General features: G+C 36.9%; 1 protein-coding gene across 1 annotated transcript in view; it reads right to left on the bottom strand.

The window, feature by feature from the left end:
* Trhde (thyrotropin releasing hormone degrading enzyme) overlaps positions 1 to 25669 on the bottom strand; it is a 377812-nt gene that overhangs the window by 39266 nt on the left and 312877 nt on the right. Inside the window, exons 13-15 of the mRNA XM_005358058.3 lie at positions 9541 to 9688; positions 7469 to 7566; positions 5951 to 6058 (exon numbers count right to left, since the gene is read on the bottom strand). Coding sequence (XP_005358115.1) covers positions 5951 to 6058; positions 7469 to 7566; positions 9541 to 9688 — 354 coding nt within the window. The remainder of the gene's footprint in view (positions 1 to 5950; positions 6059 to 7468; positions 7567 to 9540; positions 9689 to 25669) is intronic.

Genomic DNA, 25669 nt, shown 5'->3' with positions numbered 1-25669 from the left:
GGAGAGGAAGATGGAAAAAGAGCTGGAAGGTAATGTTCTTAAGTTAACACTGAAAGGCAGTTCTGGCTGCATAATACTTCAAGTCTATGAATGCAAAGTTTGGTATAATATATGATAAATAGAATAGAAAAAATTTTTGAAAGAAGAGGACCAGAATACCTAAGACGTGTGAACTGTAACTTAGAGTCTATGTTTTAGAGGAAGATAATATAAACTTCTTTTAAAACAGATTCATTGAGACCTTGGTGCAGAAAGCCTTTTGTCCTTCCATATTATAGTCTCATAAAAAGCAAGAATCGATGAAAAAGGATGAAATACAAGGATAAATGGCATAAATTCCCATGTCTACTGTATGAGATGAAGTAAGATATAAACTACTGAAGGTCCATGTGCCATAAATGGAAATGGATAATCAAAAGCAATAAAGGAAAATAATATTTGATTGGAGTCCTAGGTGGACAGTATTTTTTAAGGAAGGGAAGAATAAATCTCCTCTTGTTCCTAATTTAGAATAGCTTTAATAATAGTGTCCTTTTCTCTATCACCTTTTGCAAACCCAAAAGTTTACTAGAGGATGTAAACTTAATGTTGAAGTCATTTAATACATGTTAATGTCACCATTTAAAATTTACATTAACCATCACATTGAGACACATTGGAATCAAGGCTGTGCTTTGTATTGGTTTGTTTTTCCATCTGAAGTTTGGGTATCTGAAGGCAGATAGACATTCTTTTATTGATCTTTCCTAACTGAAATGGTTAATCAGATAAATGATCACCACTTTTCTGACAAGAAAGCTAAGGAAGTTTGTCAAGGTTTTCTAGATGAATGGTCTCAGTTTGCTAATGAATCTCCTTTACTTTAGAGAGTTATCTCTCCTACATCAGCAGTTCCCAAAGTGTGTCTCCCAGAGCACTGGGATCATTTTATAAATTCAAATTGTTAGACCGCACTCTACCAACTTAATCCCAAAATTTAGATGTGGTGCCCAGTAAAGTGAAGTCCCTGGGAGTTGCCAATGCTTGTTGAAACTTCAGAGCCACTGTCTTATGCCCATAGAGTACCACTTCTTCAGTTATTTATAACATCTATTGAAAGTTCTTGATATACATTACACAGCTTTAATTTTCAATATTTAAAGCCATTCCTGAAAAATTATATATGTCAATTTGATCTGCAATGAAACAGATTTATGTGGGGTGGTTAAGCATCAGGCTGGAAGGAATAGGTGGCCCTATCCAACCACTGTTTATCTTGGTAACTTACAGGACCTCTGCAAGACCTGCATTTTCCTTGGGCAAAATTAAAAGCAAAAATAGCAAGATAATACACAAAACTAGCAGTCTCTGAAACTTAACAAATATTAAAAGTAAGGTAAGTATAGATTTATAACTGACATTAATAACATATCAGTGACATTATGAAAAATTACATGAGCAGGGAAGTTTGTGACTTAAACTTATAAAACTACAGAGCAGGTCTTCTATTTGACTTTTTGGTCCCAAAAGGAATTTTAAAATAATTAAAGTTCAATTGACCTTCACTAGGTAGAGGGTTCTGTTTTGTATGTGTATAGAGTATGTTTGTACATGTATGTGTGTATAGATGCACGTGGCACGTGTGTGTGTGTGTGTGTGTGTGTGTGTGTGTGTGTGTTTGGATGAAAATCACAGGATAATATGAGGTGTTGTTTTGTCAGGAATTTTTCACCTCATTATTTTTAAAGACTGGGTTTCTTTTACTAAGCCTGGAGCTCGCAGAGAAGGCTAGAGTGGTTGACTAGCAAGTGCTAGTCAGTCACCTGCCTCTGCCTCTCCAGATTATAGGAGAGGGATTATAGGAGCATGTCATTACATACAAAGGTTCTACAAATGGAATTCATGTGTCTGGAAAGTCTTCTATCAACTGAGCTACCTCCCAACATTTTAATAGTTTTTTTGTTTGTTTGTTTGTTTGTTTGTTTGTTTCGTTTTGCTTTTAAGCAGAGTGAAAATGTCAGTCTTTGGTTTATATGTTGGAAAAGGATACGGTTATCTATTAAGTAACATATTAAATTAATTTGTGATGTCTCAGAATTCTCTACTGGAAAGGAGACATCACAGAAAATTTGTCTTACAGACAGGATTTACCAGTTTAGCTTACATTATATAGGCCATGTAGTCAGGCCCATAATATCAATGTTAATAGTCATTACAGTCATTAGAGGCTAAAGGTTTCTGCTGTGTCTTCTAATGCTATTTGAAAAATACAATACTGCAGGAACACATTTAATTTCAGTTTAAATTTATTACTTAGAAAAAATTATGATCTCTATGTGACCAACTGTATATACTTGACTGTGTGCCACTTCAGAGACTTGATTGTCAAATCGAAATTAATCTTTAGTAGCAGGGTATGGTCTATACTTGACTCAGTGAAACTTCTATTTTTTGTCTATCAGTAAATAAGAGAAACTACTTTCTGCCCCAGGTTATGCTTTTTATATATTAATATAAAACTGATCTTTTCTGTTTTTTTCTTTATTTTATTTTTAGGAGTGAGATTTCCTGGTCTCACAAGCTCTCTCCTAGTTCATATTTTCCAGATCTTTTTATCATTTGCATTGTTCTCTACTGAAGGCTGGGCAATTTGTCTCCTTTCTGAACTGTGGCACTCAGCTGAACTTAGCCTGCAAATTGCAACCTAACAAGATCTGACTGTAGCTCCATCCATTTTTATGCATGACATCACCATTACAATTCAACACATTGTAGCATTTGAATATTTTAAAAGGGATCAGGATGTCGACTCATTCAATTTATCACCCACTGTAACTCCTGCATTTTTCTCTCTGCTGCCATCATCTCTAGCTCCTGACTGCAGTTTTTGTTTCCATTATCCCTCCTCGTGCACTGACGTTCACATCTGTTCCATTTTTCTAATTCTAATGTATCTGATTTGCCCATCTGCCCAATGTGTCAAGAAGCTGAACAGTGCTGCAGCAGTTCCTAAGATCTGTGAACCCCACTACTTCTCGACTCATTGTTCTTCCTGTTTTCGGCATAAATATGCATCTTCCAACATGTTTCACATATTATTTATGTGGCTTCCAGTGCTTTGAACTTGGATAATTTCTTGTAAATCATTCGTTTTAAGGTTTCAGTGAGAAAATCAAACAGAGGGAGGGGTGGGGGTAGAACAGAGGAAGCTGACTAAGCAAAGCAAGCTTGCTAGTTCCTTTATTGTTAATTTAAGAAAGTTAAATTTAGCACCAACTATCCTTTGTAGTCTTGTTCTACTATTACACTGTCATATGAAAAACTGAGATGAAGCCTCTGATTTTCACATACCTCTGTGGGCATCATGAATCCTTGCTTCAGTAGACTACTGGTGTGCATACCAAGGAGTTGGTTAAGCAAATCTAAGCAAACAGAGTAGGTTCTACTTAGCAAAACTGCATGTCCCAATACAGCCTTAAGCAAAGCAGAGTCCAATAAAGCAAGGAAGAAAGGAACGAAAGAATCATAAAATGTTTGGCATGAATTTAATCACTTGATGCCCTTGAATAAAGGCAGAACTATCAAAACCAAAATGAGCTGGCAAATTGTGCAGAAACTTTCATTTATAAGGGAATTATGGGAGTAATAGATTACAAAATCTTGAGAGTGAAAAACACTATATTTATTAAACTAGTTAGCATCCTCCATGTGGGTGCCTCTTAGAATCCCATCCTCCTACTGCTCCCCTAGTCCAGACCAGTCTACCATAGTCTTACTCATTCCCAGGGCTGGGCTGGGGGGAGCAGAGAACTTCTTCCAAACAGGAATCTCTTTCATTGCCATGGACTCCCTGATTCTTCTGGTCACATTTTTTTTTCTCAAAAATAAATAAATAAATAAACAAACAAACAAACAAACAACTATAATCTCATTAAACACCACCGTCACACTATATTGTTATTAGAACTAGGCATCATTAATTTTGGGATCACCTCTTCTATTTGCTTTCCAGCTACAAGCTGATACAAAAACTTACCTAATAAGAGTTTGTGAAGCAAATGAATTATTTTAAAATTAGGGCCTTTTAATAATTATGCTTTTTAAACGTAGATGCTAAGTCTGTATGCTCTTTAAAAAATTATGAGCCAAATATTAATAAAATGGTAAGAAAATATGTTTGCATGAATAAGTTCTTTGAATGACTAAGAACAATTAGCAGCTCTAAGAAAGGGCATGTGTTTATAGTCAAAAAATAAATGTATCGCCGGGTGGTGGTGGCGCACGCAATTAATCCCAGCACTCAGGAGGCAGAGGCAGGGGGATCTCTGTGACTTCGAGACCAGCCTGGTCTACAAGAGCTAGTTCCAGGACAGGCTCCAAAACCACAGAGAAACCCTGACTCGAAAAACCACAAAAAAAAAAAAAAAATGTATCAAAAGGAAACAATGGAAAATTAAAGGATAAGGGAGGAGAGATTTTTTTCTCGCATATATGCAACTGTTTTTTCGCCTCTCTGGATATATGACACATGTCCTCACTTTACATTTTATATTATGGATAGGCATTTTTGTGTTCTAATTGCAAAGTGGTAGAATTGAGAGAGCTGGTGACAGCAGGGAAGAGGACTTACAGTGTGTCCAGTTCTATAATATAGTTTTCATTTTCAGAACACTTAGCACAAAGGGCAATTTGCCATAACATCAGTAAAATGCAAAAAAAGACGACACATTAGTCCTAGAAAACACAGATGATATTTAACCATTGGCTTAACTACATGATGGATCAGTTGACAGTTGACAGTGATAAAATACCTCCCTCCTTAACTCAGAACAGGACAGCAAGAATCCATTTAAAGGGCAAATGAAAACTGTTGTAGAAAGTGAGAAATATTAAAAAAATTACTAAACATTACAGTGAAAAATTTTTTCCAGAGACCTTTCCTTCAGATAGATTTGCTATTCTTTGATTTGGACTCAGCAAGATATTAAATTTAAATGTGAAATGGTTACTGGGATGATTATCATTTTTTCCCCAAAGCAAGTAATAGTGCCCAATAGTTCTATATGATTATCTGTGAGGTCAGCACCTATATCAGAGACAAGCCTCTAGTGACACACAAAACATCATTCTGTAAATGATGTAATTACATTCTGTAAATGTAAAACACCATATGTAAATTGCCTTGTAGCTCCTTTTCCCTTCCCATTAGATTGTGGATAATCATGGAAGCCAGAAAGCAGAGAAAATTGAAACCAGTCAAAGTATATATACGTGTGTGTGTGTGTGTATAACGGAATAATTAAGACTCCTATAAGTACAAAGAAGTGTCTTTACATCTGTAAGATGTGTGTGTAATCTATAAAAATATATAGATATATCTGTCACTCTCATAAAATGTGGTATTTAGTAAAATGCTGTTTTTAATGATTAAATAATTTTTGTTATCCATTTTATATTTAAATTATGCATCATAATATTCTAAGATAAGATACAAGTGCAAGGTCACTGTCAAGAGGCACACAAAGAGCAAAGGACTTGCTTATAACCTTTTTGTTTTCAGTTTTTCATTTGAAAATTGGTTCTGTGACTTTGTTGATAACATATGCTAGTTACTTTGAATAAATGTTTCAACCTTTATGAAAACCTTGAAGACTTTAAATTTTATTTAATTGTTTTTCTTATAAGAAAGTTACTAGACTTATTTCAAGGCGACACCTCACATATATGAGGAATGAGGACCTAGACAAGGTAAGTTAGCCTTTCCTGGGATGAGTGAGGGTTAGCTTCCAGGCTGCCACCTTGCACACAGGGAAGCTGAGACAAAGATCTAAGGGTACATTTCTCTTGTCTTGCTTTTCTCAAGATGATGAGAGGAGTGTGCCCACCTAGCTCTGAGACCTCATTGAATGTTGCTGCAAGTACCGGATGTGAATTAGATGCAACAGGACGTACAGGATGCACTCTGACTCACCTGTTCCGGTTGCTGGAAATCCAGTCGGAAATCAGTGTGGACGCCTGCTGGTGACAGTGTTTGTTCCCGAAGCTGCATGCCAGCATGATCACTTCTCTCCGTAGTTCCCTACACATTGTCGGGAGGGGGACAGATTAAAAGAAATGTCAATCTGAAGAAAGTTAGAGAAATTCATTTCAGGGTAGATGGACGGGTGATTAAATAGTTGCAGACAGACAGATGACAGAAACAAGAGAGAGACAGATAAACAGAGTGTTATCTTAGATATGATCGGTAATCGCCACTGTCAACCTGACTGCATTTAGAATTATCATGGAGATATAGCTGTGAATATATCTGCTGCACCGGAGATACTTTGCTGAAGAAGCAAGACCCCTTGTGACTATACATGGCACCATCCCATTAGCTGGGTTCTAGTCCTTATTCAGGGAAAAGGAAGATTCCCATAGAATTTATCTATCTCTCTTTGCTTCTGGATTGTGGACACAATATGATCAGCCACCTTTCTCTTCATCCATCATACATGTGTCATACGGAATGTATCCTGATAAACCGAGGATCAAAATAAACTCTAGTTTTAAAGAGAACTGATACACAAACGAACTCACAGGGGCTGTTTTAATGTTTATAAGACCTGCACAGGTTCAACACATAGGCAATCACAGCCCTGAGAAGGAAAAGTGAACACCAAATTTTACCACAACCATAGAGCTTTCATTATTGCTACCTCAAGGTAAGGAAAAATCAATTATCTACAGTCCAGTGTCACTGTGTATATACCCCATACTCCAGGATAGCCCCCATGCCCAGGTATAGTGGACTTCACCAAACTGATTCCATGTTTTTTTTTGTTTTATGGCTTTTTGTTGTTGTTGTTGTTACATTTGTAGCTTTTTACTTTCCTTTTATTCTTTCTTTTTTTCTTTTTTGTCTTATTGGCTTTTGTTTGCCTGTTTTTCATTTTGTTTTATTTCAGCTTTTTAAAGACAGAATAGAAAGAACTTGAAGTTGGGTGGGTAGTGAAGTGGGGGAGAATCAGGGAGAAATTGGGGGAGGAGAAAACATGATCAAAATATGTGAAAATAAACTTCATTTTCTTTATCAGGAATTTTGTTAAAGCACTGGGAAACATAAATAAGATGGTAGATAAGTAAAATATAACACAAAATAGGTTTAGATGCAGAAATCCTACATGGCTGAGTAAAGAAAATAAATTAGACTGAACGGGAGTTATGCAGACTTAAGTCTTTCCTGGAGATAGTCCTTTAGTCAAGGGCATGGGTTCTGATCCCAAGATCACAACACAGCCAGATCTTAAATTAAAACACAGTCATGAACTGCTTTGTTCTCAAGATCAGGCAGCAAAATCTCTGTTGCTCAGCTGCTGTCCTCCAAGGAAAGGGAAATGCAGAATGCGGAAAGAGAGAAAGGCAGCCCCATGCTGCTGTGGGCGGGGTGTTACTAGAAGGGCATGTTTGCACAGCTCTGGGGAAAGAGAACAAGAGAATAAAACAGTACTCATGCTGGTAGGATGCTTGAACAAGAGATCCATTGAAGTTATTTTTTGGCCATCCAAGCTTGATATATGTTGTTGCAACTTGTTTTAAAACATATTCCTACATGGAGAGAGAAAAGAAGATAATATTAGTTTCATCTTCCCAAATTTGGCGCCTTGAAAATTAAATCTGGGTAATCCACAATAGTGTTCTCTTATGAGTTTATTCAGTTTCCTGTTTAAGACATAGAAGACTGTACTCATTCCTTCCAATTGAATAATGTGCAGTGCTAAATATTTCACATGGCAAATTTTAATACAGTAAAGGCTATTGGGATGGTTCAGGGTGAGATGCATGCATACATATATGTAACCATATGCAGCTACACATTAATAAGACCTAATGCACTTTTTAAGGTTCTACTTTCTTCTGTGTATAGGTGTGTATGCCTGTGTGACCAGATGTGTACAGGCACCTGGATGGGCCAGAAAAGGGTAACTGATCTGCTGTAGCTGGAGTTATAGTTGATTGTGAGCTGCCAAACACAGAAGCTGGTGATTGAACGGGGGTCCTCTGGAAGAGCAGCAAGCATTTTCTCCTCCTGAGCCATTCTCTTCAACTGAAATATCTAATATTTGGGCATTTTGCATCAATAGAGTATAGTCAATGAAAAGGTGTTATACTGGCCCAGCCAATAGGCTACTATCATGGGAGAGAAGATGTGCATAACACTTCCTCACTGTGATATAGTATCACAAATTCAAATATGTATTCAGCTAAAGATGCATTTAAATATCAATACTGCTGTAAGATAAGCTTCCCCACTTTAACGTAATCTTAGATATTTGTCTAAGGAATGAAAGTGCTAAAATTACAACAACAAGGAAGTCTCTTAACTTTCACGGTAAGAGGAATCTAACGTGATATACTATTCAAAAGTATAAACATACACAAGAATGTATTTTGCCTTTTTAGGAGTTTTATAGTTCAGCATCTCTTTGTTAGAGAGAAAGGGAAATATAAGACTTTCTCTAGCAGACAAACATTATCCCCTAACTCAAATGACACATTTTCTTGCTTGTCTGTTGCTAAGGGCTTATGCAAAACTAACAACAATGGCTAGGCAAGCCATGATTATTCTCATTTTAAAAAAGTAAATTGACAGTCACTTTCAGGAAGCCTTGGGGTAAGGAAAAAGGAGACAACCGTGATGAACATCAGACAACCTAGATAGCTCTAAAAACATCAAACCACCGACAATCCATCCTTGAATAACTTCCATTGTGTATGTTAATTTGCAGAGTCATTATGTCATAAGGCACAGAATGATTTCATAAAAACATAGTGCAGGTTCTTAAAATAGCTAAAGAAAACCGTATTGTGCACACAAACAACCAAGACAAGAAATTGAGGAATCAAAAGATCATTAGCTGTACTTAATCCTGGTATTATTCAAAATGATCATGGAATCCGATTAGGTGCTGTTGGCCGTACAATTTTGGTTTCCTGGGATTTGATCTTAAGAAATCTAGTCAGGTACCATTTTGGAATGAGTGTCATGCCTCCACGTCTGCCTGGATTATCTGTTGTTTGCTGCCCCGCATCCCCTTGGACCCAATTATATATGGGCTTTGGCCTCGATGTTGCTCTTATCCTTTTTAATTAAGGAGGTGCATTGGATTCACCATGCCCTTCTGGATAAAAATAATGACTAAGATTCTTTACGGAAACTATCTATATTCTGTTAAGTTTCTGGGATCCCTCAACTCAGGTTAAGTCCTTGGCGAACACAGAGGCTTTTAACTCTCAGGAAGTAAGTTTGAACTTTATGGATTTGCCATGTACGTTCTTCCTTAAATTCTCGAGCACTTAAGCTTAATTGACACTTTTAGGCCAGAATAAAAGGTACCTTGTGTTAAATTTCTTTTTTTTCCCAAATAACTGCCATCAGTATTGCATAGGAAATCAGGACAAAAATAACAGCTTAAACTTGCAGGAGGAAATGAAATAATTCAGACTCGGTTGCAAAGAGTGCTTAATGAAAAAATAGTTTATCTTCTGAAAACTAGAAAGAAGAAATTATATAATTTTTACGTTGAAGACATTGTAGTTTTCCATGCGGTCCAGTAATTTATCCAGAGGATAAAGAGCTCGGCTGGCAGCATGCCAAGGAAGAAAATCCTTTTCCTCAGACAGGTATCTGATAATCTCCAGGGGGATATTCTGAGGCAAATAGCCTGCCCTGCACAGTCAAAAGAAACTTAATGTTAATTAGATGCAGAAGAGCTGCACAATGATGCAAAAATGAAGATTTTATTTATGCAAATAAAAGACAGAAAGCGAGATTCATCACAGTCTGAAGAAAGGACACGCGGTGATATGAAAATAAAATTACCCACTTTTAAAAACAGCGCTCGTAAGGATGCCAGAGCCACTTAACATATACAGAGGCAGAGAGTTAAAATTTTACAAGAATACAAACACATCAGAAAGTGTTTTTGTAAAGGAGAGAATCAAGGAGTTTGAACTGAGCCAATAGGTATTCCTTTGACAGAAACTCCAGAAATAACAAGTAATTGAAAGTAATTGAACACTGTCTTGTGGTTTTTGTAGTTCTGTGTAATGACTTTTAGCTCACATGGTTATCTAAAGGATGACTAAATAAGCATCAATTCATGTTTTAAATGTGTGTGCTATATAACAATATAAACATTTTTGATTGGATGCATTGTGTATGTGTGTGTCTTAGTGGGGGTTTCTATTGCTGCAATGAACTACCATGACCAAAAAGCAAGGTGGGGAAGAAAGGGTTTATTTGGCTTACACATCAACATTGATGTTCATCACTGAAGGAAGCCAGGACAGGAACTCAAACAGGGCAGGAACCCGGAGGGAGGAGCTGATGCATGTTTTGGAGGGGTGTTGCTTACTGGCTTGCTTCCCATGGTTTGCTTGGCCCACTTCTTATAGAACCCAGAACTACCAGCTCAGGAATGGCACCACCCACCCCCATCATGGACTGGGTGCTCCTCCATTGATCACTAAATAAAAAAAATAAATAAAATGCCTTACAACTGCATCTCATGGAGGCATTTCCTCAGTTGAGGCTCCTTCCTCTGATGACCCCAGCTTGTGTCAAGTTGACACACAAAAGCAGGGAGTACACTGTGTTTGTACATATTGGAATGTAGCGTGTTACTGCAAGTATCTGCATGCCACAGTGTACATGTGGGGGCCAGGGGACATCTTCGAGCCTCCGTCCTCATCTTCTTTGTTTGCAACCAGATCTGTCTTGCTCATCTCTGCAAATGCCAGGCCAGGTTGAGCACTAGTTTGCAGCAAGCATGTCTCTGCCTCCTTTCCTCTCAGAGGTGCATTATGGGATAATAAACACGTGCTGCAGAATCAAGCTTTCTAGTTGAAAAGGGAGAGGCTGGGGATCTGAACTCAGGTCTGTCAGTTTTATTCCAAACTCTTTACTCAATGTGCCATCTTACCAGTCCAAATATAAAAATTACTTAGTACATGCTGAAATGAAACATTAAGAAGTTGTCTGAGCACATTTTATCTATAATTAAAGGGTGTTCAATGGAAAAGGAGAACCAAAAAGATTTGTGTATGTTGACTCTCCCATAGGTCACATACAAAGGAGAAACTGAAGCAGTGTCTATTATAGTAGATTAGAAGATGATCTTGGCCAAGATGTCTCAATTATATTAGCAGCGCCATTCATTTGACTAGAATTTTTCTTAAAAAAAAAAAAAAAAACTTAATTATATTATGGTCTGAATACTGATGTCTTTTCAAGTTCTTATGTTAGGAACTAATATTTAATGTGTTGTCTCAAAGGTGGGGGGTATTTAAGTAAATTATGAGAGTGTAACTCTCTTGGATTACATAGATACAACACTGTATACATACAGACTTTTAATATTAAAATATAATAAAATAAATGTAAGAAAAATCACGTCCTATTCATTCTCTTATTTAAATTTCACAATGTTCTTAAAAAGTTTTAATTTTGCTACTTTGTGCGTTTGTGTCTGTGTGTGTGTATTTTGTCTCCATGTATGTCTGTGTACCACATATGAGCTTTGTACTACCAGAGGAAAGAATAGGGAATTGAATCCCCTGGAACTGGAGTTACAGATGGTGTAAGCTGCCATTTGGATGCTGGAGGTTAAATATGGATCCTGTGGAAGAGCAAGCAGTGTTTTTTACCCCTGAGCCATCTTTGTAGCCCCCTCATTGTTTCTTATTTTTTGTTTTGGTATTTGATTGCTTTCTGTTTGTTTGTTATTTTTGTTGTTGTTGTTGTTGTAAAAAAATTCTTTTTATTTGTGCATAATAGAAAGTGGTCTGGTGGAAACAAATTTGTCATTTTTATTTATACATGTTTACATAATATTTAGTCCTGACTGAGATTTACTAAAATTAGGCTATAAGTAAATATAGGTGAATATTGTTGTACTGCTGTTTTATATTGTTGCTAACAAAAACTAATCCTGAATGTAGCACTTCAATTTTTCTCAAAAAGTAGTAAAACACTGTGTGTCATTCTAAAGATTTTGATGTAGCTACAATACATGATCAGTCATACCTAATATAACTACCCCTAATTTCCAGTTTTTTTCTATTAGTAAAGATGGTTTTGAACACATATAAATGACACTGTTCGCATTTATATTTTCTTATATAAATAACATCAGTTTACCTGGGATGGTATCAATAAGCAACTTTATTATTTAGCTAGGATTCTCTTTCATATAATAGTTAAATTTTGCTTTCCTAAGATTGTTACCATTAAAGAAGAATATTATTTTTAATAACATTGTATGATTTAAATTAAATATTGTCATAGCCAGAACCTGGAAACAACCTATAGGCCCATTGACTGAAGAATGGATAAGGAATATGTGGTACATTTACACAATGTAGTACTACATAGCAGAAAAAAAATGACATCTTAAAACTTGCAGGCAAATGGATGGATCTAGAAAACATCATATTAAGAACCAGAAAGACAAATGTCATATGTACTCACTCATAAGTGGTTTTTATATAAAGCAAAGAAAACTAGCCTATAATTCACAATCCCAGAAAAACTAGACAATAATGAGGATCCTGAGAGAGACATACATGGATCTATTCTACATGGGAAGTAGAAAAAGACAAGCTCTCCTAAGTAAATTAGGAGCATGGGTACCATGGGAAAGGGAAGAAGGGGAGGGGAGAGGAAGGGAAGGGAGTAGAGAAAAATGTGGAACTCAATAAAATCCAATTTTGAAAAGAGGAGAACAGGGGAAAACTTCCTATAAAAATAAATTAATTAATTATCATTTTTAAAAGAAATTTCCCCTCTTGTTCTCAGACAGAGGACTATAGGCATCCCCCCAAATAATACAGGATGTTATTATTGTCCTGGTTTTCTTATCTTGAAGGTAAGGTCTTCGGTGAAGACAACATACATTTCTTGTATAGGGTTTAAAGGATTCAGGCTGGAGCTGACCAAGGACTTGACCTCACAGTATCAGAATTAGGTACACAAGTTTTCAATAGAGAGGGGTAGCCAGTGAGTCTACCCAGCTGTAAATTCTATGAACTAAAATAATGACTGAGCTGTCAAAAAATCCACAACGATGCAAATAGACATACTTTTAGCTTGGAGGGTAACCAATATTTGCCTAATTGGACTGACATCCCACTCAGTAGGAGGTCACTCATGACTGGTACTGCTACCCTGAGCCAACCTCCTGCATAGATGACACAGACATGACATGTCTTATGAACAATATGATTCTTATAAAAATTATAACAATTATGACATTATGGAAATAAACATGCAAGGGAGAAAGGGCTTACATCTGATTCTACTATGAATGCTCCCTGTAAAAATTAAGTAAAGAATTCCCATATTTTTGTCTATAAAAAAGTTAAACCAAGAAACATTTTTGGCATGAGAATTTAATTCTCATCTATATATCTACAATGTAAACTTCTAAAAACAATTGTAAGTTTGAAAACTTGAAAAAAAAGGTTTTCAAAAACGTTCACATATTTCATTCTTCAATTGCTAACATATGCAAGTTTAAGAAGCAAGACTCAGATCTAGGTATTTAAAAGACATCTGGCATTCTGCAACAGAGGAAAAAAAGTGAGGCTAGGGTGGTTTAAGTCCCACATAACACTAAGGCAAGGAAAGCAATTATTACATACAGAAATAGAGCAAGCTCTGTTTCGAGGCCTGTGGCAGAAACTGCCACCACGTACCAAAGCCTGGGCTTTCTGTTTCTTCCTTAGACACATCACAAATCTAATTCCCCAAGGTTAGCATAGCCATGTGACTGAGATCTAACAACAGAATATGAGTGTGAGTGACTGCCAGTTAATGTGATTTTATATATACAAAATAATCCACATGGAACCTGGAGAACAGCACGGCAAATCCACTAGCCTATCCCACCTATTATGCCAGTAGAAAGTAACTGCCATTTTATTCAATCCACAAACATGTCTGGATTTATTGTTTTAAACAGTTAACCTTCTCTAATGCAGTTTTCAAAGAGGATATACGAAACAGATTACGCTCAAATTACCCTCATTCTGCCTCACTACCAACATATGTGAGTAATTACCTCCTACATAATTCAATATACTTGCATTTAAGTCTACTAGACCAAAATATGGAGCTACCCTTAATTGACCAAGGGAATGATCAGCTTCGTTGCAAAATGACAGAGAGTTAAGAGATAATGTTGGTTACCTAGTTTAGATGTGTTTGGGTAATGGGCTGGTAATGATGCTGGTGATTACTAGTAGTGATAATAAAATCAATATGGGAAGATCGTGGATTCCAGTGAGTGGAGCATCACATTAGACTGTGCAAGGGTCCTGATGCTGAAATGCACTTTCCTTATATCACGTATCAGGGCAAGAGTTGCTAGCAATATGGAAGAATCACAAGTTTTCAGAATATTTCACAAGCAATTGTGTTCACTAATGTCTTAAGAAAATGTCATATCTGCTATCTAGCCCCTCGACTACTGTGGTGAGGGTGGGCATGAGTAATCAGAGGCAAGGCAATGGGGAACATTAACCACAAAGCTTATCCACAGGCACCATAGAGCTGCTTCTCCCATTTTCCATGGGCCCCACATCTTTTCCCCCCTTTCCCTCCTCCTTTTCCAATTTGCTAGAGCTTGCAATGAAATATTTCTTTAGGCATACAAGACAGCATTTTTATAAGAAGGAGATTAAAACCAAACTATATTAACTGATCTTAAAATGCTCTGATCTTAACTAGTTATTTTCATTTAGGATACAGAACCTGATTTTACAAACCGTTCTGAGTCCCTGGGATTGTTACCTCTTGGGTCTTCAATGATGGGTAGCTTTTATAAGAAAAAAATAGCTTGTTTTTCATTGTGGATTTTCCTATAAAAATAATTGATTCATTCATGCTTTGAATCTAGGTGTTGGAAGGCAATATCCTCAGAATATTCAGACAACACACACACACGCTCACTGCTTAGTTGAAAAATCATTTAAAACCAAGAAATAGCCTACTACATATTTAATAATATATGAAAAAGACAAAAGACACTGCTCATGTCCTTTAGGCACAGAATATTAAAGCATGGCTGAAATACTTAATTGAAAAGATTTACTGGCTTTGATTTCCTATCCTTTATTATTCATTATTAAATGACTTATATATTCTCTTTGTAGGAAGATCCTATAGCTCAGATAGAATCCCCAATAGCACTCGGAGCATAGAATAAAGGAGAGAAATCGTGGGGGAAGTGTTTCATTCAGCCAATTGCACAGTTTTTGAGGAGAAAGAATTATAAAATCTGTGCTTTGCTGACTTACTGTCCTCAGAGATGGAAAAGGAAGTAACGTGTGGAGCTTCCATGAATTCTGAAGAAAAGTGGCAAAGCAAACAGTTCTGTTCCTCCTTCTAATCTTACTCCTCAAGATAGTTGATCCCAGGTCTCACTCAGGAACCTCCTTTCTGGGCTTCTGTAGAACTTACACCAATGTCTATTACAATAACCATAAATAATTAGAATAGATTATGTCATCACTTTATCATATTCTTCTCATATCCTGGGTGCAGGTCCTTAAGAAATGAAAGTGTGTTTTATGTGTCTTTTTAGCCCATATCTTATTGCAAAGCCTGGCACAAAGCAGGCACTGGATAAATACTCCCTAAATTATGCCAATAATATCATGTCATCCAAAAAAGAGCACATGCCAAGTTATCTCAAACTTACGCATTATCAAAATTTGCTCAAAAGTCCACATTTTCAAAGGTTAAATGGTTGAGCAAAATGGGGAGATTGTAGTAGAGTACAGTATTATCTCTATCCCTTTTATGACCGACACAAATAGATGGCGAGCTCATTAATATCTAGTCAATAGCTTTGAATGCACAAGTCAAAATGGAACAAAATATCTTCATAGGCAATGAGAGGACACAGCCATTAAGTGAACACCTCCTGCCATTGTTGATTTGCAAACTACTCTCCTGAAAACAAGGTTATGCCAGAAACTTAAATGCTTTGCTGAAGCATGGGGAGGCCTTTTCTTCATGGTCAGCAACTCAAAAAAGGCGGCCGACAATGTTCCACGGCTTTCTTCTTTAGCAAACATTTAATAATTTAAAACAAATCAATTAGACCTACTTTAGCAACATGCACACTCTCATTTTACCATAGCAACCAGAATTATATCTTCACCCAGACTTCTTTATTTCCAAGCATTATTTCATAAGTGATCAGCCATCATCTTAGTACAGTAGGTCCCATGGATGTCAAATGTTGTTAGAAATAGGGCTAGTGTTTGACCATTAAGTGGAAAGGTTAATAGATATGAACTGTTTGTCCCCACAGAAAGAAAAAACATCTGTTTTATAAAAAAACTAATTTGTAGAAGACTATATTTTAAAAAACTATGCTATTACACATTGATAACCCATTGTTTACCAGCTATGATATTATGGGAAAACTGTCAATTTAAGAATAATGAAGTTACTGTTGAACTTCACTACAGTTTTGCACACTTACCATATAAAATGGCAGTTTACGAGAAAATACCATTGTGCCCGTCTTACCTGGTTGAACACATTAGTTGGAAATCACTGTCAGAGCTCTTAATAAAAGCATTGTCAGGTGCCTCCACATGAAACTATCCCTCAATATTCCATTTTAATTAAGTTTAACTCCTTCCTCCCCCTTCCTTCCACACTTATTAACATTTGCCTTGTTTGATTTAGTATAAAAATGTGACATAGAATATGAGCTGTTATAGAAGACAAGGTAGAGCAGGCTCGTGTTGGGGGCTTCAGTCCAAACTGCCCCAACTTGCGCACGTGTTTGAACTCTTGGTTATCAATTGGTGGCACTGTTTGAGAGCTCATGCCATTTTCCCATAGTATTTCCAGAATGGGAGTGGCGAGGCACGAATGGTAGGCCTCTTAATGTTCTCTACATGTTTCTGGAGGCAGCCTCTGTTTTCTGTCTCCTGGTCTGAGCCACGTGAATAGGCAATCACCAGTTCCTATCCCATCAATTGAGATGCTGATGCTATCACCATGACTCCCCTATCATGACGGAGAGACAACCTCTGAAACCAGAAGTCAAAGTGAATCCTTCCCCCTTAAGTCATTTACGATGGGTATTTCTGCCACAGAGACAAGACTAACACTTGTAATCAGACTCTATTTATCACTGAATGTGTAGGAGATATGTGAAGATTCATGACAGAGAAAAGCTTCTACAGCTCGGGCTTCCATTCTGCCACCTTTCACTTGACAATCATAAACGGGGGAAAGAAGTCAATTTCTTCTCCTTTTGTCTTATTAGCATTGCAAGTTAATACTGTTTAAATGGAAAGACCTTTCAAAGTGAAGGTTCATCAAATGAGAAAACGGGCTGGCGGAAAAAGATGTTTGTGTTCAGCAGAAGTTGAATTGAGAATACAGAAAAGTAGAAAAGACTTCCCTTTCTTAAGTGTCCATTAAAATCACATCATCCTGTTGAAGCCTCTCCCCAGTGTTTTCCTTCAGTTGTTTTATCTGTAAGTATTTTATTATCCTACCAGGAGAACTAGACCCAGGTCTGCAATTAATATGGGAAGAGTTCAGCTTGTTGTTCAGGTGTTTTTCATCGGGCCTTTGTAAGTACCTTCTACTTCACCTGAGAGCCAGAATATACCGGAAAGTCCAAAACAGAGCAGCTATGGTCTACTGCATGTATGTTAGTACTGTCCTATAGTGCCAGGGTGAAATCCATCCTTCCTGAACTTGTGTCTACTTCTTCAGTAGCCTTCTGCTATGGCTCAGTGGGCTTTGGTATGAAGCAAGATGCCTAGGGCAGACTCTCCAGAACTCCAGGCCCACCAGAGTGCACACTGTCATGCGTGTGTCTACACTTGCACTGCACAGCAGGATCTGGGATGTTTCTCATGTATGATGAAAAGCTCTGTAATTTTCTGAGCTGAGAAATGGCATACTCTGACTTAGGCTTTGAAAGCCTGACTCTGGCATCTGTGGAGGACAAACTCAAATGTGTCACAAGATCTTTCCAGAAAAGAAAGAAGCCAATTATGATTCCCTAGTTGATCCTCTCACTCTATGAATACTTGGAAATTTTATATTTAGCAAGTGAAATGAATGGAGTGAAGACAGAACCACTGACTTTCTGGGATTTGCTAAGCAAAAGTTTGCTTTTCACAGTATGAGAAACAAAGCTTCCTCAATCTTCTCCATGCACAGTTTAGTTGTATAAACAGCTCTAAAAATGGAGGGGACACCAAGAAAGCATCCTTTAGTCAACAAGTGGGTATGTTTTAAAATAAAATATCCTTTATATCCAAAATACTATATATTTAAATCTGGGTTAATTAGTGAAATTAATAGCAAATTTAAATGTAGAAAATAAATTGATTGAATACAGAAAATTCATCAAGACACTTTATGATTTCCAGGGAAAATTGAATTCCTACAGTGATATTTTAGCTCTGTGTATTCAGTTGTGAAGTTTTCTAATGATCTCAGGAGTTACTTGGGAATAAAATAATAATAATAATAAAGCAGGATTTATTCCACAAGGAAAGTTTACTTCCACAAGGATATCAAATCATTTACCTAAATGCCCATACATCAAGCAGTCTGCTAACTTCCTATATGACTGCTTTGAGAGTAATGTGTGAATAAGAGAAAATAAGAAAAGAAAGCAAACATCCCTCAACCCTAATAACTTCAAAATGACCATACATATCTCCTTCATCCTAAAAATTTTCAAAAGTTTTTAATATATGTTTGTGTATGCATGTCTGTGTATTATATATATACATATACTATAGTGCACATGAAAATTTACATATTTAAATTCTATATTTTTCCTGCCATCATAATTTTTCAGAAGGTTCCAAGATTTGTTCTAATAGTATTTATTATGTCAATAAAATAAGTTTAATTCACTATTGTAGTGTATTTTGGGTAACTGCATCTTTTAAATCCTGAATAAAAAGGCCATGAATGCTCTGTGTACAATGCTTTGCATGTTTTGAATAGACATATTACCTAAATTCATATTAAAAAGGTAGATGCCAATATATAGCCAATATCAAGTATCCTCTGTAAATCTATGAGTATAAGTTTAAATCTTTGTCAAATCACAACTTGTTCCAAACAAAGGAATAAGTAACCCCAGATACACGAACACACACACACACACACACACACACACACACACACACCATCAGTGATGGCCAATATGGATACACCATTCTGTGTGTATTCATTTACTAACTAGTTCTGTACATGAATTACGTAATTAAAAGCTAAAACATTATACCTATATCCAATCTACCATTGAAAAAAGTCTCTGAAAGATTTCCTTATGCCCTGGAGTCATATTTTAAATAAATGTAGTGTTAGTGTTTACCAGATATTCTTTTCCTAAGACCATGATATCCTTAACACTACTTTAAGAAGGCTCAGATCTTGGAGAGATACCAAGGGTAGTCCATATCACCTAAAACTCTCAGAAGAGATACCAGGGATAGCCCATCTCACCAAAAACTCTCAGAAGAGATAACAAGCATAGCCAATCTTACCTAAAACTCTCAGAAGAGATACCAAAAATAGCCAATCCCACCTAAAACTCTCAGAAGATATACCAAGGATAGCCAATCCCACCTAAAACTCTCAGAAAAATATACCAAGGATAGCCCATCTCACAGAAAACTCTCAGAAGAAAATCTCAAAATTAAGTCCACCAGTAGTACATCTATAGAAGTATCAGTATTGATGCATTTGAACTTTAACTTCCAGAATCATCTGAAAGCCAAGGACAAGAAATTCGGGGGTGTTTTGTAAACTGCAAAGAGCTGCACAAATGTGGACAGCTTTAAGAACTGAAACCGAGAGCTGGAATTCAGCAGCCACTTGTCTGACATCTGTATTCTGACCTTGATTTGTTCCTTACATCCAGCAACTAAACCCTTGTACAGATCCCAGCACATCCATTTTCCCTGTAGAGACAAAGCACCAAATGATAGTGTAATTGCCAGGGGAAAATTATTACGCTATTCTGAATTATTTCCTTCATAAATCCCAGACCAGTCAAACAGGCTCTGTCAGAAAAACGACAGGGTTGCTGTACAGCCTTAGGAATCCTACACACAAATGTCCCATAAATCCCTGAGCATCACAACCCTCCAAAGTCATTTTGAGTCATGTGTTTAAATCAGGAGCAGGAAGCCAGGCTGGCAATGTGTTGGTCAACACTAAGGGAGCAAAGAAAATGAGTTGTACTTGGTTATCAGTAAGCAAAAAATTCTGAAATGTTTCATCATCTGTCTCGTGTACATTGCATGCCACATAGGAAGTACTTACTATTTTATGTTTGGTCTTGAACTTTTAGTCTATCACGTGCATGAAAAATGAAGCAGCTTTTCATTTAATAACAACTAATGGCCTATCATCCTCAATTCTCTTAAACTAGATAGTTGCCATTAGGTAAAGTAAAGCATATCCAAGAAACAGTTTCAAGCAAGAGAAAAGGATGGAAAAAGGACAAAAGAGGATCCACCTCCTGTGTGTGCCATGCATTTTCCCCCTTCTTAATCGTAGTAAAATATTCTGTACTTATAGAGAAATGAAATAGCTAATCTAACTCTTTATGCCTTAAAGTGATATTTTCCCACCTCTCAGAATATTATGCTCTATTCCAAATTAGAGGTAAAAGCTACCCAGAGCCATTACAGATGAAATGTAGAAAGGAAGAAAATACTGTTTGATTACCAGCGAAACCGAAATGGGACTTCCAATTTATAATTCACTATATAGGAAATGATATGTCTAGCAACAAAATGCATGCGCCCACTTGAGATAAGCAGATATTGCAGTTATGTGTTGAGTCCTATGTCCTTATAACAGCACCAATCGATAGATAACCTGAAGGAATAAAGGACACAACTAACCACATCAATAGGGCCACAAGTATTGTAGGGTAAATGTTAGCATCAAAATGATGATCACTTATGTAAGCATTGCCACATACATAGAGTTTGAGATGGACTTGAGAAGTTCCAGTTCATAGAATTAAAATACTGTGAAATTATTTGGAATCTGCAGCTGGCTTATGCATGATATTGTAATAATTGATATTCTTATTCTCTACACTCCAAAATATTTTGCTTGAAACTTTACTAAGCAGGGGTTATGTGGAAAGTCAGTGCTCAACTTTCTGTTTCAACAGCAACTCCCAAGGCTAGCAATCCAACATACATTAGTTGTGTAGAAATATTTAATTAATCCTGGACTCTAAGCCTCAAAATAGGAGACCTTAACTTTTCCTTGGTTTTCTTTAATGTCGACACTGTTCACATAAAACTTCAGAAAAAATAATGATAATGATGTCCTAACTGCCTAATGATGATTAATAATTAGAGGACATTAACAGTATAGATTTACTGTGCTCCAACAGTGACACTCATTAATTTTAATAACAGCCCCATAGTTGAGCCTATTTTACCGCCTGAAAGTTTACCCCTCATTACCACTTAAAGAAGTAATTTTCTAAAGTTGAAGCAATCATGAAAATACAAGTCAACAAAAAACTGTGCAGGCAACTTTAAAAAAAATATATTCATATTATTCCAAAATAGAGCTCCAAACCCACATGTTCATCTGTTTTATTAAAATTGTATTAGCTTAAGGATTGTATCATGTTAAAATTATCACAAGTAAGTTCAATAATATTTTAATATGGATATAAAACCTATACTTCTCTCCAGTAAAAGATCAATAGTTATATGTCAATTCTAGAACCTCAATAAAGCCATTTTTACTGTTCAATGTTTAATACTAGTACAGCAGCCATTTTCAGGAAATAACATTACATACTGGGCAGCAGAAACTTAGAATAAAATATAGCCAAATAAGAAAGTATGTTTAATGTTATTTTTGATGGCTTCATATGTGTAGATGATTTGTTACATCGTACAGCCTTTCCACTCTGTAACTCTCTCTCTCATCTCCTCCTCTTGGATTTCCTTCAGTCCATTTCACCTTCTAATTTTACGACTTAAAATTTTTTTTTTATTCCACTGAATTCAATTAGGGTTTCTTTCAGGACCCTGGATGGGGATTATTTACTGAAGCATGGGAAACCAACCAGTGCTACACCACTGAAGAAAATGACTTCCTATCATCTTTAACCACAATGGACATGGGGGTTCCTCAATTCCAGCACATTGGTGTTCTCAGCCTTTTTACGCTGTCAGTGCAAAAACTAGCCATGTGTCAAAGTACTGAGAAGAAGAGAAAATCGAGTTCTCAACTCTAAACGGTCACTGACATCACCTCTGCCAAGGCATGGGAGTAATGGCGGAGAGGAGGCAGAAGGAATGCTAGGGCGGGAGGATGGGAACAGTGTTGTGAAACACCATCTTCTGGACACGCAAAGCCCTTTCTTGAACTCATAGCAGCTGCAGTAACTTACGTCAGACCTGTGCAAGCTTGAGCCCTTCGAAACTCCATCACGGAAATGTACCCTTAAGATGGGCAGTGTTGACAAAAGAAGCTAAAGAATATGGGTGTACTCCACGTGGCTTTAAATAGGCTTGAAGAGCGTATACCTTAATCCCTCATTAAAAGAGGTCATTGCAACCACATCAGAGTGTCCTTAGCCTGTTTCCTAAGGATTCCTCTGTTCCAAGTTCTTCTGTATGCTCTCTCCAAACCGGTTCTTCATAGGAGCCACATTTCTTTATTTTAAATCCTTGACATGTAAATTGCCCTGATGGGTAAATTTTTAATTTTTTGCATTGCGTAAAACTCTGCCACAATTGCGACTCCTAACTCCTAACTCGCTTGTGGCAGTTTTCTCGAGGCTTTCCTTCCTGGTTGGTTGCTTTACCATTCATATCTGAAACAGGGGAGTGCTGTACGCCACGGCTAGAGAGCAGTTGTGGCGAATAGATTGGAGCAGGAGCAGTTTCCATTTCGGGTTGTCATTTCAGACGTGGCTCTGATCACATCAGTGGTTCCATCTGGTTAGGGCCATATTTCTTCTCCATACTCCCATTTCAGCCAGGCACCGGAGTGGTGTGATTCACAGTTGAACCCTGTGTATTGCAGGTTCTCATCACGGTGATTTCGCATTTAATTGTGTCTTCCAGCTGCCTCAATCTATGGCTGCCAAGCCAATTGCCACATATGTATCTTCCAGCCCACCACCCGTGCCCTCTGCGTCCCACTAAAATAATGAAGGTTTACAAGTCTTCAGAAACAGGGTTGAATTTGTTTCTTGATATTCCACGTGGAGAAAGATTCAGCAGTGTTACCCAGTATGCCTCCCGATGTCAATATTCTAAGTGAGGCAGTCCCCTTGGTGGTGTGGCTTAAAATATTGTAGGGTTCTATGCCCCACAGAAGATCTGCAATTGTGTTCATCTCTACTCTCAGAATATGCCTGTGCTTTGATTCATAACTGACTGGATTTGCCATTGTGTGATTTTTGTGACTTGGCATCGTGTCTATCTTTAGATTCCATTTACACACATACCGAGTTGTTAGTTTTTACTCTCTATTCTCTTCTTTTTACGGAGCTGGGAGAATACCGCTGCTATTCACAGTTGATATTGGGGAATTAGAGGAAAATAAATATGTATGCTTCACTTTATTCAAATAAATATCTGTAAAGGAACAAAGCAAAAATAATTGGTCCTGCTAACATGATTTTGAGAGGGCTGTTGGCACTGGCACCCTCCTGCATCACATCGCTCAGGGCACATTCGGTTGTTAGCCATAGATTATTCTACTTAGGCTTCAGCACGTCGATGTTTTCTGTCTCTGTGTGTCCTTGAAATTAGGCACCGCTGTTGTCAGCGATGTACTTCTTAGGAAAGTAGGCTGATATGAAGCAAATCTTTTTCAGACTGGCATGTTAAAATTGCATGTAAGTTTTTTTATACCTTAACTCTGTCTTTCTGTAACTGAAACAGTTCCAGTTTGTCCAAAGGGCTACATATTCAGAATAATAGTCCGGAGTCAGGCATAAAGGCACACATCTGTGATCTCACCATGCAAGAAGCTGAGACAGGAGGTTGCTAGTTTAAGGCTAGTCTGGGCCACACAGTGAGACCCTGTCTTAAGAAAACCTTTTAAAAGTCATAGGTAATTTTGGACATATTTAGACATACATTTTGTGTGTGTGTGTGTGTGTGTGTGTGCATGAAGAAAAGCATTTTTAATAATGAAATATACAGCATTAGACAAGATATTTAGTTTTGTCTTCCTTTTCTTGCTATGATGCTAGATATGATAAATAACTGTGAAGGAGTGTTTAAGGTTAGTTAATTTTATTTGGTTAAATACCTATTTAATAACTGTCTGAGCTAAATAGTATTTTTAAGAACACTGTATCTTAAGGGGAAAAAAAGAGAGATTACAAGGTTCCTTTCCTTTTCCCTCCCCCGTTATGGCATTATATAAGGAAAAATATCCTGGAACATATGTGGCTTTGAAGAAGCCCCACATAAAATTTCTATTTTAGACATTTTAAAAAGTCTCATGTTATTTCTATTTTGGAAGATAAATGTAGACATATAGTGTATAACTTTATCTTAACATTTCCTAAGCAAAATATAAGTTGCATTTGACTAACAAGGTAATACAAAAATTCCATAAAATTGCTAATAGTTGTTCACAAGGAAAAAGAAAATGCTACAGTATTCTAAGCTTGGCTCCAACACTGAAAGACTCCAAGGACTTGCAGGTAAAAGGGTCTTAATGGAAGGATGTCTGCATGTCCACATTGCTTGTGAGCTCTTCACAAAGCAGGTCACAGTCTTCAGGGGGACAGAGCTTTTCTTTCCTATGGCACGATTTTCAGAGGGACTGCTCATTTCTTTCTTACGGTGCAGTCTCATTAGTGGCAATAATTCAGAGAGAAATGTTTTAAAGGAAGATCACATAGAAAGGTGAAGTTGGTTGGAAAAGAGAACTTTCGAAAATGGCCTTTCTATTTTGGTAAGTGACTCTGAAGCTGGAGTCAGTACATTTTCCCTCTATCTACACCAGCGGGGTCTAGACCCCGTGTGGGGTCTCAACCCCTTTGGGGGTGGGGTCACATATTACATGACCTGCATATCAGACATTTGTATTATGATTTTTAATAATAGCACAATCACAGTTATGAAGTAACATGGAAATAATTTTATGGTTTGGGTTGGCACAACCCGAGGAACTGTACTAAGGCATCACAGCATTAGGAAGGTTGAGAATCACTGCTCTACACATTTAAAATCAGAGCATCTATGTATCTTAGTTTAAATTTTATAACAGACATAATTCCTGATAATGTAAGTTTAACAATTTTTCATGTTGACTTTTTTGAGAATTTTATCTTTGCTATGCTTCTCTATTATAGCTACATTATCTTAGGAAATCTTTGAAAATTATTCCCTCAATACTAAGTTCTGCTAAGCTGTTTTTAGCAACTATTAACATGACCCAACACTCAGTGTGAATGGTACCACAACATATACAAGGTATATTATTTTTCCCTACAACCATTTTTTTAACCATCTTAAAGACTGATTTGCCATCTTCTCTTTCATAGTCATCAGGGAACCTGTCAATATTGTGTTAAAAATGCACATTCTTCCTTATTAATATTTGGGTGTTTTCTTCGTTTTGTTGGCTTAT

The sequence above is a fragment of the Microtus ochrogaster genome, chromosome 24 (assembly GCF_000317375.1).
Source record: "Microtus ochrogaster isolate Prairie Vole_2 chromosome 24, MicOch1.0, whole genome shotgun sequence".
Classification (NCBI taxonomy): domain Eukaryota; kingdom Metazoa; phylum Chordata; class Mammalia; order Rodentia; family Cricetidae; genus Microtus; species Microtus ochrogaster.
This window is presented reverse-complemented; position numbering and strand designations above follow the sequence as displayed.